Consider the following 19,140-nt stretch of genomic DNA (forward strand, 5'->3'; position numbering starts at 1 on the left):
ATATGGACATCCAAAGGGAATCAGCTGATTAGAGAGGGTCGCAGTGTGTGTTGTGTTTGTTTCCCAACATGTGTCTAATAAATAATACATCAGTTAATCAGACACACATAGACAATACTCTAATGTTTTATGCATCTATGTGTTATTTATGAATGTTATGCAAACATTCTGTATATTGTGTTGCCTCACAGTCATAGAGGGAGAACGAGAGTGAGAGAAAGACTACATAACAGTGTTTTACTTTGTTTTTGTAAATGCATGTAATCATGGGCTCTCATTGTGCAATAGATCAGCTGATTAGAAGTGTGTGCGTGTGTTTATATAATGTATCTCAGTATCTGGGTTTACTTAAGTGCTATTAAAAGGTCTGAAAGATTTTGGAGAGATCAGTGAGATGAAAAGCAGCTACACAGAACAACATGGAGAAATTATCAGCTATTATGTTATGGATTTGTTCATGAACTCACAGTGCTCAACTACAGACACACGCACACACACACACACACACACACACACACACACACACACTCACACACAAAAAGAGGTGAGAAACTGAGCATTAGTTGGCTGGGAGTCCAACTCTGACCGCAATTTCTAAAAGTGAATTTAACTGTAAATTTCTCTGCTCAACAAGTTCATCTAGACGGTGACACAGAATGAGAGTGTATGTGTGTGTGTGTGTGTTCGATGTGAAGCAGCTGGTGTAGAGACAGATGAAGAGGCTGTGGTTGATGTGATGTCCTGCAGTAAAGTGCTGCTATCGCTGTCTGTCTGACAAACTGATAGAGAGCGAGAACCCCCCCCCCCCCCCACACACACACACACACTTTACCCTAATCTCTTCCTCCATTTGTTCAGTTGTCCAAAAGTTTATGGACAACTGAACAAAACCATGACTGGAAAACGTCACATCCCAAAACAGTGTCCACCTTTTAAATGCTGCTTTATCAGCCTCCTCTCTCCTGGTTTCAGTCTTTCCCTCCAGATGTTGGAACCAGCTGCAGAGATTTGCTCCCATTCAGACACCAGAGCATCAGTGTGTTCCAGTTCACCCCAAAGGTGCTGGATAGGGTTGAGATCAGGGCTCTGTGCAGTGCAGTCAAGTTCTTCCACAGCAAACTAGGTAAATCATTTCTTTAGATGGAGTTGGCTTTGTCCACAGGGGCATTGTTGAAACAGGAAACGGACAAACACAAACTGTTAAACAGTTTTTCTCTGTGTGTGTGTCTGTCCTCCCTCTCGCTTCTTAATTTCTGTCTTATATTTCCTCTCACCTCCCCTCCATTTATCTAAGCTAAATTGCACCCTCTTTGTTCCTCTCTGTTGCGCTTGCTTTGCTCCACTGTATTTATGTGATTTATGGGTTAACAGGCGACTTGTCTGGAAGTGTTGAACTATGCCTTCCTCTCTGTTTCATCCTCCTCTGTTCGTTTCTCTTGCCCGTCTCTCTGTCCCATTCACACACTCCCACTCACGTATCTGTTAACTACTTTTTTATACCCCCTCCTCCTTTCATTTACTTGTCTTACTTTCCCTTGTGCAACTCTAATGTTACATCGAATCCAAAAACTTTCAATCAAGCATCTTGAATTTACTGTAACTGCCTTCTGATTTCCCAAAGCACTCCATGCAAAATAATAAGTCACAATGATACACTGGAGCTACACTGTAGACAGAACACAAGATTTCAGTTTTGTATATTGTCCCTAAATAAATGTCAATTTCTGTTCCAGATGTCAACACCGATTGATGATTTAAATGTTAGAACTCACAAAAATAGAGCCCATTTTAGAAGCATTTTTATATTATATGACTTGTGATTGTTGTTATTTTTTGTGTTTTTTGTGTAACAAGTTGTCAGAAATTTCAATTCCTTCTTCAGTTGTTTTCTTTGGAAAGGAAACACACATTTGAGGTGGTAGAATATTCTTTTCTTCTATTAAGAAAAACAGTTTCAACAGATGTTTAAGTAATCTTAAAGGATAGTTTCAGGATTTTTAAACCTGGGCCCTCCACCATTATCATCTTGTAGGTACAGAAGGTTTTGGAATCTGTGCAGTAGCAGATAGCAACTGTGAACCAGCTACAGTAGCTGCAACTTAATACTTGTGAGAGGCGAGTTGGTGCAGGAAGACGTTGGTGGAAACCTGAGACAAGCTCCTCTCTCCAGCTCTGACACACTCTTCCACCATCGTCCTCTTTTCAGAGCAAGAACTGTCTTTGAGCAAGACTTTTTTTCCTGATCATAAACAAGGGGTGTCAATGGGAGTCACTTGTAGGGATCCTTTCCATGATGTTGTCAGACACCTGTATAACAGAGTGAGTCGGTGGCAAAAAGAAGCACTTTTTGTGGATGTAATTTTGACGGACGCAATTGCCCTAAAGCAATACGCTGCAGCTGTTGCTGGATTCCACATCTTTTTATACCTACTAGCCAATTCAACCTAAAATACCAAAAAATCGCTTTACAATCTCTCCTATGTATGATTTAAAAGCCTGTTTTATCTGCAAGGAAAACTAATTGGCTAAACAGGTAAAGATGTGACTCTTTCTACTAATACTTAAAGTGAATTGCAAATATTCTCTCTTTCTTTCTTTCTCAGCTTGTTTGAAGTGTGTCTCCAGCAGCCAGTCAGATTCAGAGAATTGATAACATTCCAGTAATCAGCTGCAGTGATACAGAAAGCCGACCTGGCTCCCACTAAAAAGAAACTCCCGTAAACCTGTGTGTTTCTTTTTAAAAAATCCTTTTCCACTTTACTGGGCAGTTAAATCATTCAGCAACCAGGGCTGATGTGGCCACATGTGGTCAGAAAGCAGCTGTTGCCCATGAATACATGACATGAAATGTTCTGAACAGCGACACTGGAAAGTGGGGTGAACAGGGGAGTTGTTATAAAGAGGGGGAGACATGATGTTGTTTAAATATTGGTGTAAACTGAGCAGTCTCTCCTTACTCTAACCCTTTGCAGCTAGTTGTTCACATTAAAAGTGACAAATGAAAAAAGAGGAACCCTCTGACAAGCAGTTCTGAAGAAGCCTCCTGGCACCTTACTCAACAAACACACAAGCACTTTAATTTGTCAATCACGGTTTTGTATATATTTTATTTCAATATGTTTAATTTAAGGATAGGCCCCTTGAGATGTAGCATCTTATTTTGAAGGGGGTGTTTGTGGATATATTTGCCAAACCATACTGGATTAAAGTAGGCTTTACAAATGTGCTGCCAAGAGACTCAGAAGTCAACATATAAACGGTGTTGTCCATGGCGCTGGTAGGAAAAACAAAATCAACCAGACTCGCCTGAAAAAATAGTGACACAGTAACCACACACTTACAACAAAATTCATAATTATTGAATTTCTGCAGCGAGAACACCACTTTTGGGGAATGTGGCGAGAAAAGGCAAGATTCATTTAGTAGGAATAACCACATAACCATGTATGGACGTCTACATCAGTCTGCAGGCTAACATGTACGTTTTTCTGAATGATGCCTGTCTTAGTCACATTCACAGGAAAAGATACAGCACCCACAGACACACAAGCAGAAACATACACTCCCCCACTCATGACCACAGCCACTTCCCCTGTGATTTCATTTCCTGCAATAGTACTGCTTTATATGTTTTTAATTTCTATTTTTATAGCTTTCTTGTGTTGTGCAATTCAGTGTACTTTATTTTTATCTCATAAAATGAAATGAAATTAAACACCAAACAAAAGCAAAAAAATCCCATGACGTCTTTTGTTTTGAGGTTGTGTTTTTTCAGGTCATCATATTGCTCTATACTTTGGTCAATGTTACAAATGGTAAACCACTTTAAAACTGCAGTGTTTAAGAGAAGCACACGGCTGTGAGACTGTGGCCTTTACATTGTAAGATTATAAACCTGCAGCTCCTCCGCCCGCACACAGCAGAGAAACCTTTTTATGAGACCCAAGCACACTCCCAACTCTCTACTGCATATCTCCTTGAAACACAATAAAACTGCCTGCTGCGGTAAAACCCTTCCCAACACTCCCCCCAGTCCTCAATAATCATTCCTAACCATTCCCAAAAGAGGAATAAACTCAGAGAGAATCTCAGAGAAGCCGAATTATAAATGGTTATTCCAGACTTCAGGGAGCTGTGAATGTACCGATGTGAACATCACAAGAGAAGAAGAAGAGGTTCAAGAACACTGAATTTGGATAAAATGTTTGTTTACAATCTGTCGGATCATTTGAGTGTGCAAGTTTCTTTCCCCATCATTAAGTCAACATATATCAACATTATGTTACATAACTAAAACTACAAAGCACAAGTCAAGCAAATACTTTGATGAGCCACCAGAACTTTTACATTTTTACTGAGAAATTCTTCCTAGGGAAAGAAGTAATAGTTAACAAGAAAGTGCAATCAAGAGAGAATTGTAAGGGGATAGAAGAAGAAGGGCACAGGAAGTCCATGTTAGATGTTAGTGGTTAGAGGTGTTATAAGAGGAAGTGTTCTCTGAAGAGATGAGTTTTCAAGAGCTTCTTAAAGTCAGAGAGGGACACCCCTGCTCTGATGGCATGTGGTAGCTCGTTCCACCATCATGGTGTCACAGATGAGACTAGGAACTGGGATTGCTTTGCGTGAAGGGATGGCAGAGCCAGGCAATGTTCGTTGGTGGAGCGCAATGTCCAAGAAGGAACGTAGGCTTGTATTATGGAGTTTAGGTAAATGGGTGCAGACCCAGTAGTCACTCTGTATGCAGCATTAGTGACTTGAATTTGATTCGAGAGGCCATGGGGAGCCAGAGTTTTGGTGTGACAGGAGTCCTTTTGGGCTGATCAAAAACCAGACACGCTGCTGTGTTCTGAACCATTTGTAGGGGTTTCACCGCACAATCTGGAAGACCTGCTAGGAGGGCATTGCAATAGTAGAGGCGAGAGATAACCATGGCCTGTACCAGAAGCTGGTTGGCATACTGAGTAAGGCAGGGTCTGATTTTTCACATGTTGAATAGAGCAACAGCACAACCAAGAGATAGCAGCAACATGATCTGAAAAGGACAGCTGGTCATCAATTACTACACCCAAGTTTCTCACCACCCCGGGTGGAGTGATGGTTGAGGAGTCAATTTGTACTTTGATGTTATGGTGGATAGATTGCTTGGCTGGATTGAGTTCAGTTTTAGAGAGGTTTAGTTGAAGGTGGGAAGCCTTAATCCATGCGGATATGTCTGATAGACAGTCCGTGATCCGCTGTATGCTCCATAGAGTTGGGCTTTATGGTGAAGCCAGAAGAAAGCCATTACTTTCAGCAAAAAACAAAATGGTAAGTTTTGAGTTGTGGCATGGCATGTGGGAGACTCCCAAAATGTATGGAGGAAAGTGCTCTGGTCTGATGAGACTAAAATTGAACTTTGTCTGGCGCAAACCCAAAACATCACATCACCCAAAGAACACCATCCCCACAGTGAAACATGGTGATGGCAGCATCATGCTGTGGGGATGGTGTATAGCAGCTGGGACTGGGAAACTGGTCAGAGTGGGAAAGATGGATGGTGCAAAATACAGGGATATTCTTGAGCAAAACCTGTACAACTCTGTGCATGATTTGAGTTGGTTCACCTTTCAGCAAGACAATGACCCCAAACACACTGCTAAAGCAACACTTGGCCTAGTCAAAGAAGAATGGGCAAAAATCCCATAGGTAAGATGTGGCAAGTTCATAGAGACTTATCCAAAGGTGGCTCTACAAAGTATTGACTTTAGGGCGGTGAATAGTTACGCACATTGACTTTTTCTGTTATTTTGTCCTATTTGTTGTTTGCTTCACAATAAAAGAAAACAAACATCTTCAAAGTTGTGGGCATGTTCTGTAAAATTGAATGATGCAAATCCTCAAACAATCCATGTTAATTCCAGGTTGTGAGGCAACCAAACACCAAAAATGCCATAATACTTTTGCAAGGCACTGTATAGCCACCACTTTGCCTGTGAAGAAGACGGCAGACAGGTTTGTGGGTGGTGGAGGAGGGTTTAGTAGCATTTTCCTTGAGTCAGTGGCACTGCTAATTCTGTCAATATAGAACGCAGTTTTGGCAGCACTGATGCTGGTTAAGAAGCAGGATAGGAGCATTTGGTAGCCCTTAAGGTCGGCAGGGTATTTGGTTTTTAGCCATTTTCTTTCAGCGGCTTTGAGATGAGTGCGCAGTCTTCGGATGGTAACAGTTAGCCACAGGTGGGACTGGTTCGGGCGAGCAGGCTTGGTGGATAGAGGACGCAGGCTATCCAGGCACGAGATCAGTGTAGAGCATAGTTAATTTAAGTTCAGCTCAGTTTTCCTGGTTTTTGCATTGCAATGCACTTTTAATGACGTATTTAAATTCCATTTGCAGGTGAATAAGAGCTGAATGTTGGCAGACTGAAGGAGGCTGTAGCAAATAATGGCTGTTATTAGTGCTGTCAGTGGGGTCTGCTTAGATCTGTTTGATGTGTGGCTGTAAAGGATGATGGAGCACATACACCTGGTGTTTCTCCAGACTGAGCTCAAGTATCTGCAAATACTGTCATTGCAGTTTGCCTGATTGGTGTAGGGAAGCAGAGGGTTAAATTTTGAATAAAGTTAAAACGTGTGGGTTCACACATACAGACTCTGAAGCTGGGAGAGCGATCTGATGCTATTCATTTTAAAGGCCCAGGGCAGACACAGCACTTAAGCCTCAGTCTTTATGCAGTTTTTACAGTTACTACCGAGGTATTTGGCACTCAATTAGTGTGATGAACTTTGTTTTATCAGTGCTTATTATCATGCATCAGTAAACGACAAGTTGCGACACGGCATTTTAATGGCATGATTGGTAGATGATTCACTCTCATCTGTGATATTGTACTGCTTTCTACTTTTAGGAATTCTTTCTAGTTAACTAATTTATTTCCCATTCAGTTATATTTATACTGTTTTACTTGTGATCAGTTTAAGCAAACTTTTGGTAGGCTGATAAAATGCACTTATCGACAGGACTCGGCTGCTTCACTGTGGTTAATTATGCTAGCTCGATAGCTAACACCAGAGACATTTTTCTAACCCCCACAATCTTTATAATGATAAATATGCCCTTTGTTTTCTTAGACACCACATATTGAATTGGAAAAAGGTGAAAAGAGGGATGGAGCTAGCATAAATGACAATGTGTCATGTTAAGTGTGGCTACTCACCAAAATGTATTTTCGGCAAATCCAGCCCACTCTGACAGGTATCAGACGTCTGATAGTCCTGCCTGTCACAGAGAGCTTTGGTCAAGAGAGTTTTTGTGGTCTCGTTGAAGATATAGCTCTCTCTCCTCTCCTACTCTCTCTTTATTTATTTCTTAACCCAACCTGTTGAGGCAAGTGGCTGCCCACCCTGAGTTGTTTATGTTCCTCTTGAGTTGTTGCCTGTTAGAGGGAATTTTTCCTTACCATTCTCGCCAAGTACTTGCTTGTTGAGGAAATTAATAAATACATAAATGCTCCACTACGTTCACCAGCTAGTTTAACTGTGTCCATCTGAACTGCTGTACCAGTGTTAGGCAGTTAGTGCACAGTGGGTTCATCTGAGCTTTTTGGCGACAACCAATAAGTAAAGGTGACTTTAAACTAAAACAATGAGCTGAAGAGCTGGGTGATCATTCTCAACATGAGTGGACCCCTTTCAAATAATTTTATCAGAGTTCAGATTTATTTTTCATATAAAAAGTAGATCAGCAATGTCAGTGTTATGAACATAATCGTATCTTATGTTTTGACCCCATGCTTCCATTTCCTGTTTGGGCTAAAAAAAAAGTTATGGATCCTGACTAAAATATTTGGAAATGATTGGCATACATTTTCACATTTTCTTTATCTTCATCTTTCCTTTAGTTGAGAAGCCCTTGTTAAACTTTTCAACAACATTCGACACAAACACTCTTTTCACTCTGCTGAGAAGTGAGTGCTGATGCTCTGATGTAAGTTTATAAAACATTTTGCCCAATATAGTTAAATTATAATGAAAACATTAACCAACTACATTTGTGTGTCATAAACATGCCTTCAACTCATAATGAGGCACATATGAAATGGTTTAAATGTCAGTCTGCACTCAACTGACTCTTGACATCAAGCTGTGAGTTTAGTTCTTCATAAATATTATTTTACACTCCAGGTACAAACTCCAACAGCAGAGCTTCAATTTAAAATCCAGTTCTTCTTATTCCATCAGATGTTTCAAAGTCTTTGTCTCTCTGCAGAAGGTTATCATCAAAATAACCTTTGTGCACATCAAAGCATTGTATCGTAGCAGCAGCGGCTGATAGCCGTGCTGTGATCTGACCACAGTGGCTTTCCTGTCTCCCTCTCAGTCTCTCAGGCACAGGTCCATTTGAAGTCAGTCATTTGGCAGAAAACTAAACAAGCCCCCTGTTAACTACCTCATTTACTGCTGTTTACAGGCCAACTGCCTCGAAAACCACCAAACCGCTGCAGAGGCCTAGCTGCCCCATGAAACCCAAGAATGACTAACTTTAGAAAAACAGCTTTACACTTTGAACTGGACTCACTGCTGCTGGCAACGAAATATATTGTGTATTACTTCACCGAAGAGTTTGATTGTTCATATTTAAGCTAAAGAGTAGTAATGTCGGATTCAAGGTGTGGACTTGAGTCAGACTCAAGTCACCAATATGATGATTTTACTCGACTTGACAAAATCAAAAAAGATTTGCAACTCAACTCAACTGACTTCACTTGGACTTGAGCTTTTTGACTTGAACTGTCTTGATATCCTCCCCAATCCTAAATGATGTAAAAAAACAAAACAAACGGTGTGCAGCGCATCGACACTTCATTTAATTCATGAAATGATGACATTTAACATTGAAAAAGCACCTCTGCCTTTTTTGTGGACAAGTTAATGCTTTATTAAATAAAGTTCTTTTCATTGAACCCTGCTCAAATTATAAAATGGTATTAAATTTGGTGAAGAGCGTTTAGGACTTGAGACTTACTTGTTACTTGTAAAACAATGACTTGGTCTCACCTCTTAAATATGGTCGCCCGGGGTGCCCCTGTGAGCATATTAGCATGTTGATGCATGAACAGTCTCACAGAGCAATTTACATGGCTGTAGACTTTCAAGACAAAATGCAGCACATTTACCTGATGTTCTCAGTGATCTGCTACTGAGAAATGGTGCTTAGGTTTGTCAGATCCCAGCTGTTCAGTTCACATTGTCACGGCAGTCCAAAAACAATGAGGTGAAACAACATGACAAACGCCAAGCCAGATGCTCCATCATCGGTGCTGTAGTTTGAACCTGACCAAAGTTAAGGACTCCTGCTTTACAATCTGATTTGTGACTTCCTGAGCTGTAAGAGAGAACATTCGCCACCAGTGAACACATGAGAAACGCAAATATTGAGGAGGATTTTAACAAATGGAGTGAATCTACTGGGTCTCAGTTTGGGGGTTGGGGAACGGGAAACTTTCTTGCAGCCAGACAGTCGACACAAGACAGCTGTGTTTCTGTCGAAAACCTTCGCTTTGTGCAATTGTGCAAAAACGTCACTTTCATCATCTTAAAACATTTGTTGTGCAGTCCACGAGGAAACACAGATGTTACGGGCACAAATACTGCGTATGCATTTAGCCTTGGTTTGTAAGTAATAAGAGCTGAAACAATTACTCAATTAAATAATCATTCAACAGAAAATTGATCAGCAATTGGTAATTTATGAATAGTTTTAGAATTTTTTTAAGCATACTGCCAAACATTCTCTGGCTCCAACTTCACAAATGTGAGGGTTTGCCTGAACGTCTTTCATTACAGTAAACTATATATTTTGTTTTTTTTTCATTGTTGGTCGGAAAACAAGCAATTTGATTATGCCACCTTGGGGTTTGGGGTGTAATGTGCATGTTCACTTTTTTCACATTTTACTGACAAAAGCTCAATAGATTAATCAAGAAATTAATAGGCAGACTTATCACTGATAAACAGAAATAACTGGCTGCAGCTCTACAACAAACATACTGCATATACTGTAAAAGCTTATGAAACAGCTAATATTAGCCGTTATCTGGATTTTTAATGCTCTTTTGTGTCTTATACCTGTTTATACTGTTTGTATTACATTTATTGTTGTAATTTGTAATTGATGCTACATTAGTGACGATGCCTCCTTTGAAAAGGAGATTTTAATATCAGTTAAACTTTTACCTGGTTAAATACAGGAATACAGTTCAAATATATCTCATATAGGCTCTAACAGCAACATCACAGACATTCTGAGGATGTGGAACCAAATTACACAACTTTTCTAGTATATGCACAATGTCATACCAAAGCAGGATGACATCATGACGACTTTAACGTACCTTAAACTGTCTGATGCTTTGCTAGTCTTACTTTTTACAGTGAGGACAAACATAAAAGAGAGAAAAGGAGGGACAGAGAAACTGGGACGAAGATAGCAAAGCAAAGAAAGAGGAGACATAGTTATCTTTTATCTGAATTAAATTAAAGCTCTGATGAGAGGACTTTAACAAATGTGTGGACCGATGGAGTCAGAGAGTGATTAGATACTGAACCCCGCCTGAAGCCTGAAGGTGAAAGGTCGGCTCTCTGTCTCCTGTCGGGGTGCTGCAGACCTCAGCTCTGGACTTGACCCGCGTCTCCTTGGAGGTTTTAACGGTGTGGGTGGTAAACACATCAGCAAGCACGCACTCATGCATGCAGGCACTTACATACACAGTAATATCACACATGCACTCACACACATACTGACACTCCTGGTTTAATCCCGTGAAGCACTTCTCTGAATTTACGCTCTCTGCAGATTAAAATCTTTCTAGTAAGTAATTCAATCCCTCCTTCAGACACTCGGCCACACAGAGCAGGGCAGAAGAAAGAAATCAACTCTGGTGGGCAGCAGAAATAATGAAATTCTTACTTGCTCCATTTACACTGGAATGTATCTTAAACCCTGTAATGAATCAATCACAATCTGAGTTGAGGTGCATCAAAATGTTCATATGAGAAGCAGAGCTGTAGAGTTTGATCCTGTGTGCAGCGTTTAAGAGGAGTAACGCAATTAATCGTTTGATTTATAAGATGATGCCTAACCAATGGTCAAAACCCCAAAGATAAAAAGTTTACTCGCACAAAATACAAAGAAAAGATGCAAGAAAAGAAGCAAATCCTTAAAATTGAGAGTGTGGAACGAGGGAACGTTTGAAGTTTAAAAAAGTGACAGAAAGCAAACAATCTGAGAACAAACAAGAATGAATGAGAAAGTGGTGGAGAGGCAGTGGAAAGAACAAAGACAGTAAAGGAGAGAAATAAAACTTTCGACTTTTGTTTGTTTCATGGCAAAGCAGAAATAAATAACCATCAGACACTCAGCAGATCATCTACTGTGGAGTTTTCAGTCTCATTTCCTCCTCTGCATGTCTCCTTTTCATTCATCCATTACATCAAACTCAAACATCCGAATCAGGCAACAGTAAACACAAGAAACAACAGGATGACTGTGTTCTTGCATTCTCATGTGTAAAAATTGCTTTTTAATCCACCATGGGTCTAATTTGACGAATCATTTAGATGTTCCTACAACTTTTTGGTTGAAAAAAGGGGCGTAATGTCACAAATGTGTGCTTCGGTCTTCACTTTTCAGGATACCATCCTGCTTGAAGTTTTTGTTTCTTTTCTAAACATCATCTACAATACATGTCAAGTTTCTGAAGGCCGTGATGAATAAACCCAACAGTTAGAAAGCTAAATAAATCTGCTGTTCACTCAGCATTCCTTCTGTAAGAATTATGATTCATTAAAGGCTCTGACGTCTCAAACAGAAGCATTATTCATACAGCTATCATATATCTGTTTAAATTATTCTAATGATGATGAATAGGGACTCCCCACACACACACACACATTTCTTTAAAGAAATGTTTTCTTTTAATAATCTGATTTCATGGATCAACATCACCTGCTGCACCCAAATCAATTCAATCTGTATATCAGCAGGAGTTTGGTTTAACTATGAGGAGATGACAGAGGTGCTGCAACAACTGGAAAACCCGGGAAGACACTGTGTGGTCTGTATTTATTATATAGGCTACTGTTTTAGTCCTCATCATACATCTACCTTTGATCACCACTGCTGAGCACAAATAATTTGTCTCAACTGATTGGTGTTTATTCAGTTGGAGATGACAGCCCAGCAAATGAAGGAAGGGTTTATGTTAATATCATGGGTAAAGGGCTGTCAATCACTCATACAGCACAGCCATCTTTAAAAGCTGCCTGTCAAAACGTTGGATATGAGGCTCCTTTCATTTTGTATTATTTCAAGAAATGTGGTTCCAGTAAGAATGGACCAAATATAACACAGATCGTGTCAACCTTTCTACTCGCTTCCTGAACTAATGTGATAAATTATATTTTTGTTATTACTTTCATAGAGGGCAGATTTTTACAGATGGCGATATGGGTGTGTGGATTGGTCCTCTGCTTTGGTCCAGACTGAAATAGCTATACAGCTGTTGGATAAATTGCCATAAAATGTTGGACCTGATACCTCCTGTAGCGCTGATGGCAGGTCAGAGTTTTTTCTCATCCAAGATGGATTGGGATGAAATGTTATACAGATGTGTACTGATGAATTTATTTTCCATCTACCACTTTACGTTGATTTAGGACTTGAAAAGCCAATGACGTTCCTCTCAGCCTCAGCTAAATACCACCATTTTAGCATTGTCACTGTGAGTGTTAGCATGCTGATGTTAGCATTTCAACACATTCTCATCTCAATGCGTCATAACTGACGCTTTCAGACAGCGTGACAAAGCGTAAGGATTTTACGCTAAAGGTATCTTTCAGCGTCCGTATGAAACGCCCCCGTTTGCTACGTTGCAACAACACTGCGCAGCTGTAGGGTTAGCCGGTCGACATGCATACATTCAGTGACTTAGGTTTAGGTACTAACATTTCTGATGGTTGTGGTAAGGGTAGGGGCTTCGGGGGGCTGTCAACACCTTTATCACGAACATAGCTAGCTAGGGTTAGGGTTAGGGTTCCGGAAGCGTCAAAAGGTACCCTTTAGCGTCAAATAACTACGCTTTGAGATGAGAACGGGCTCCAACACGTTCTCATCTCAATGCCCTGCTGTGTCTACGTACAGCGTCACAGAGCTGCTAGCATGGCTGTAGACTCTTGTCTGAAGTTGTAGGCAGCAGCAATGTTTCCATTTAACATTTTTTATGCACATTTTGAAGTATCACATTAGAAAAGTTTGATGGAAACGGCAAAATTCAAAACCTTTTAAGGCTTGCTTAAGGAGGTTTTTGTCTTTCTAAGTTCTGAGGTAGCGAATATGTCACTCACGACTGATCAGCTGTTTCTGCTGTCGGTGTCTTGCAGGATATCCCCATAACGCGCGGAGACATGGCTGGTAGCAGTTTGCCCGCTGGAAACACATTCCTTAGGATCTCTCTCTGTTTTTCTAAGATCAACGGTCCTCAGGTCCATGCGACTGGTTTTGTTTCCGGTTTGCAACCCGTGCTACTTGTTTATTACAGCCATGTGTAACGTTAACTTCTGACGTAACTGCGTTTGCTGTACCTCGGTATATTTGCTCAAAAGCAGCTGATGGAAACGCATTTCGCATTTATTTATTACTTATTACTTTTTTGCGACATTTTAAAAGTTTGCTTAAAATTTGCTTCATAATCAGATGGAAACATGGCTAGTGTAAAGGCTTTTATATTCATTTTATCTGACGCTTTTATCCAAAGCGACTTACAATTGTTATATGTGTCAGAGGTCGCACGCTTCTGGGGCAATAAGGGGTTAAATTTCTTGCTCAGAGACTCAGTGGTAGATGTCGCAGGGGGAATCAAACCTGGTTCTCCCACACCAAATGCACCTGTCTTATCCACTGTTCCAGTGTCACCCCATAGGCTTTGATTCCTAGAAGTGCAACCGGCTTGGTCATGCGTTCCAATACATCATTTCAAAAAGGTACTTGTAGGCAGGTAACACGTAATGTAAAGTGTAATATCCATCCAAATCTTGATCACTCCTTCATCAGACATCAGGTTACTATAATAAATTAGTGAGTTTTAATGGCTATAAACTCACACTTGATCCTTCATATCATGACAAAGTGGTACATTTTTCATGGCAGCATATCAATTACTTTGTACAGTACGAATTATCTGCAGTACTTCTGCAGGATAAATGAGAGGTAATGGGGTAAAAAGGTTTTACAATGGCTCTCACTACACACCGTGGAGTCACAGTGCCAGTGAAACCACAGATGGAGGAATTATAGTTTGTTAGGACAACAGGAGGGAAAGCACTCACTGATTGAAACCAGCTGCCACTCATCCAGAGTCATAACCCCAAACTTTGATCTCTATCCTACAGACGACCGAGCAAGAAAATTTAGCTTGTTACAGTCTAAAATAACAATGTTTTAATCTTCACTGCAAACACAGCTGCTGAAGCTACATGTGTGTTAAATCCTGAGTCACAGTGCTGGTTGGCGTTCAACACACATTTCCTTATTGTTTTGTTTCTCCAGGTCTATCGAGGGGTTAAACGGTCCAGGACAGGGCATTCTTCAACAGCATTTGACAACACACATGTGATTGCCATTTTAATACTCCAATGCACTCTCGTTTTATGTTTTATGTTCAGCCTCTAATCAGTGTGTGATGTTTTGATTTCACAATATCCACTGATTGTAACAAGATCGGACGTGCAGCGGAATTGGTGCTACACTTTTTAATGACCTTAACCTTTTTGGTCTGACAGAAGGTTCTGTTGAACGTTCAAGTACCAAAACATTCATGAATTCCTTCATCTGTCCTCCATAAAGATGCAGTAGACAGGGCGCTTTTTTTCTTTAACTGTCAACCTTCTTGTCCTTTTGTACACAAGTTACATCATACTGAGGTGAGTAAAAGATTTATGGTCTTTAAAGAAGAAGGAAAAGAGAAGAAGACAATCTGTCTCTTACCTTCTGCAACCACTGCGTGTTGTTCTCCATTGTGCTCTCCAGGTGCTGCAGTTTCTGAGCTGACCATCCACTGTCTACTGGCGGCGAGTCTCTCTGCACGACACTCGACCCGCCGCGAGGTCCTCCGGCCTGGCAGGCATCCAATTCCGGCAGGATGAAGGTGTAGCTGCACTGGCCATGTTGGATGCGGTGAAACCTCCTTTTCTTCTCCGCACTTCCTCCTCCACTGCCGCCGTTGCCGCCACCTCCTCCTCTTCTCTGGCTTCTGGCAGCTCCTCCTCGTTCTGCACTCGCAACACCGGCTGCATCAGCAACAACTAACAAAGTCCAAAGCAGCAGAAGCACCAGCAACCCCTGGCTGAGATTTAAGTCTTTCATGACTTCAACTGTATCAAAGTGTGTTCTCTCTGTGCGAAGAGGGTCAAGAGAAGCTTGTGCCCACTTTGACCACAATTCACTTTATGAAAACATCTGTGTGCAGGACAGAACAAGTCACTCACAAGTCTCTGCACCTACCACTTAATCCATGAGGTCTGATTCTGCACTGAGTCCCTTTTGCTTGTTCTGCTGAACTTCAGGAGATAACTTCACTTCTGGATCACACTTTTTTGCAATGCAGGAAAAGAGAGCAACACCTGTACTGTGGTCTCACTGATTTGTCTCCCATTCCCTCTTCACTTGAAGATGTACATTAGATGATTTTGTCAATCGATGGGATTCATCTCCTTTCTTCCTCCTTCTCCTTATTTTGTTCTTGGGTCTTAATGTTTTTAATCTGTGGTCGGGTTCGTCTTGTTGATGAAGATTTTTCAGGATGGGTCCATTGGCCTTGGCAGGTCTTTCATGCCTTTCTTGAAAATCCCTCCTGAAAATATGGATGGAGAGAAAGCTAAGTTGGTAGAAAGTGTTGTGGGAATAGTGACTGTCCAAACTGACAGGTAGAATGAAAAGAAATAAAGATGTTTAAATGCAAGGTGAGAACAACAGAAAAAGAGATTTAAAGTTGCATCTAAATGAAAGATGACCACTCAATGCTCAGATATCCAGGAATAAAAGAAAACAGAAAATTAGAGTAAAGTTTTCCTTCCATCCTTCTCTGGTGGCTCCAGTTTCAGAAGTGGCTGAAGAGAAATACTTCTGCCCCCTTCTTATCTGGGGCTGGCTGAGAAAAGAAAGAATGAGCGAGGGAGGGAAGAGGGGCAGGAGGAGGAGGAGGAGGAGGAGGAGGAGGAGGAGGAGGAGGAGGAGGAGAGAAAAGAAGAAGGAGAGGGAGGAGTGGTGGGACAGGAGACCTGAGGGAGGTCTATTAGAGTACCCTCTCTATTTGCGGGCTGAGAGGATAAGAAAGCAGGGAGAAAGGAATTAGAAGTAGCCAGAAAAAGAAAAAGTGGAAGATTAAGGGAATTAAAAGGAGGAGAGACAAACACTGAGGAAAGAGAGGACAAAAAAAGAAACTAAACTGCTGACAGACAGAGAGAAAGCAGAAAGAAATGGGCAGATAGAAGAAGAAAGAGATCTAAACGGGGTCTAGAAGCTGCTGTAATCTTCTTTCCTAACTGATCTTGCAGTTCTGAAGTAAATCCCAATGCCTTGTATGGTCATTCCTACTGAGTCAGCAACTGGAAGCTGGAGATTTAACTCAGACTCTAAACACAGCCATGGTCTGGGGCATCATGGGAGATCAAGGGGCCAAAGCAAACCACGTAGTCCACATACATTTGGTTTACAAAGCGTCTTACTCTCTCTGTACCTTCTCACAGCCTCTCATTGTCCTGCTGCTCTTCACTCTACATGGAAATAGATACAAAGATTGGTTCCAGACAGATGGCTTGATCCCAAGCTTACGACACATAAGCTCTACATGTGGGGGGACAATGTGAGTTGGCAGTTATTGAGTTTATTTGCACAGCGATAAACTGTTCTGCAGAAGTTGACTGATACGAATACAGATAAAATTCTTTGATAGAAACAGAGCAATAAGAGACACACTTACAGATTTGTGCAAGACGATAAATGTGTCATCTCAACTTGAAAAACTGTATGGAAGCAAAGACACAAAGAGCAACACGAGGTTTCTGTTCTGAAGATGAGTTCCTCTGCTGGTCAAAGAGAACACCAAGATTAAAAGTTGCTCTCATGTAACCACCCACTTATTTATTTTGACATAATACAGTGTTATTTTCAGCCAGCTTGACCTCAGTCTACTGTTACTGTTGTGCTGCGGCATACATCTTCATTTTGGCGGGGCCCGGGTCGCTCACTTAATGTTACCCAATTGGTCCTTTGGGGGAGAGCAGAGGGGTTACGCAGCGAATGGCTTCTGCCCCAACTGGAGATCATTCTCATGGGAACAGGGGTGGACAGAGAGCCTGGCACACAGAGCTGCGATACATAGAGTGGGTGTTCCTGCTCCAAACCCTCTTATTGCATTGTTTTATATTTGTTTTAAAAGGGGGAAATGTTTGATTGAAATATTATATAAACAGACTCTTATATTAAGTTAAAAAGCCTCTTGTGCACTTGTCTGAGACATCTGATGCTCATTTCATCGTCACACCGGCATTAGCCAAAATTTCAGATTTTTAATAAATCTTTTTATACTTCTCCCAACTGCGCAGCAGGTTTTAATTATATCCTGACAGTTTTTATGCAAGTGTTAGTGATGATATCTTCATGAGCTCTGGCCTAACGGTTGTTAGAAGATAAAAATGTTTAGTGTAAAGTCAGAGCTGCAAAACTGATTAGCTACTTTTCAGTCTGTTCCAGTGTTCATTGGTACAACAATTGACAGAGAACTGACATGCAACAAATGTCCCCAGTGGGAATCAAACTGTGGACATATTAGTTCTGTGCTATCTTCAATCTTTTTTTTTTTTTAGCTTGGCTACATTATTAGTCTTAATTTAACAGTTGAGGTTTGGGTCAGGAGTAGCTAAGCTTAGGTTAATGCTTTATCGGTGATTGAGAAATGCTGTGTTTTGGTCTGGAGGGATTCCATATTGGTACCAAATGCGGCCAGAAGGAGACTTATCCAAAAAATGATGTGTGGGAATGAGGGAAAAAGAATTCTCTTGAAATTTAGTTTGCAGCCATTGAAATCACATCCTATCTAATAAAAGTTATCACTTTTGAGTGTCTTTATGACATTTTGGTGCATTAAAAAGAATCAGCACCAGCTGTCTGTATGCCAAAGGAGATGAGGAGGACATATGAGATATTTCTGTGCTCTCCAGTTCTGTGTCCTGGAGTATTTGTATTTTCTACTATTCAGGCTCATATGAGGAATAACAGAGGGCACATGAGTCATGAACCAGCCCCTTTCACCTTCCCTCTGTGGGAACGGACAGACGAATGAGGATGTGTTTTTTTATTCCGGGATTTGAGTTCAGCTATGTCTGTTTCTGTCCTCTTTTTTCTCCCTTTCTAAACATGATATTTGTCTCAGTTACCACATTACGGTTTGGTAGTTTGGTCATCTGATGACAGTTTTTACAATTTAAGACTACTGGTTCAATTACTGAATGATTCAGGTTGTGTAGAAACTTATAGGTGGTGTGAGATAAGTTGACTGAGAGGGAAATGGCCATTTAATCAAAAATGAGTTTGATTTGTTCACTGTGAACTCTCACACCATGCATTCATTATTGTGATTTTGCTTTTCTGTTTCTACGACGGACTTGCTTTTTAATATCTGATGATATTTGGTAATGTTGTTTCTCCTCCATGAGTAATGCCAAAAAAGATAACTTCAGATTAAGTGTCAGAGAGACAGGGGTGAAAAAACAGATGCAGTGAAGAAGAAACAGACAAACTAAGGAGGACTGTGGAGACGAATCCACTACTACAATCTGCAGAATCACTTATTACCCAAAGTGACAAAGTGCTTTTGTGTGTTCATGTTTACACTGTTGTATTGTTATTATCGCTGGTAGTACAGTGACTGTGGCAAAGACTCAGATTGATTCAATAACAGAAAACACACAGAACGATTCAATCTGTCCATGCATCGTGTTTGCAGGGACGTGATTTTATTGTATTACTAACCCCTTGGGGAAATCTACAAGCAACGATAAGATTATAATATGTTTTAATATACATATTAAATAATCTAGAAATATAAT

The 19,140-nt window shown here is 40.7% G+C and overlaps 1 protein-coding gene across 3 annotated transcripts in view; it reads right to left on the reverse strand.

Moving 5' to 3' along the window:
• Positions 1-15,652, reverse strand: part of angpt4 (angiopoietin 4) — a 59,945-nt gene extending 44,293 nt beyond the window's left edge. For all 3 annotated transcript variants that reach the window (XM_046029516.1, XM_046029517.1, XM_046029515.1), the window contains exon 1: positions 15,020-15,652. In XM_046029516.1, coding sequence (XP_045885472.1) covers positions 15,020-15,397 — 378 coding nt within the window. In that variant the 5' untranslated portion in view covers positions 15,398-15,652. The remainder of the gene's footprint in view (positions 1-15,019) is intronic.
• Between the last annotated feature and the right edge of the window lie 3,488 nt (positions 15,653-19,140).

Source organism: Micropterus dolomieu, linkage group LG18 (assembly GCF_021292245.1).
Source record: "Micropterus dolomieu isolate WLL.071019.BEF.003 ecotype Adirondacks linkage group LG18, ASM2129224v1, whole genome shotgun sequence".
In the NCBI taxonomy this organism is placed as follows: Eukaryota; Metazoa; Chordata; class Actinopteri; order Centrarchiformes; family Centrarchidae; genus Micropterus; species Micropterus dolomieu.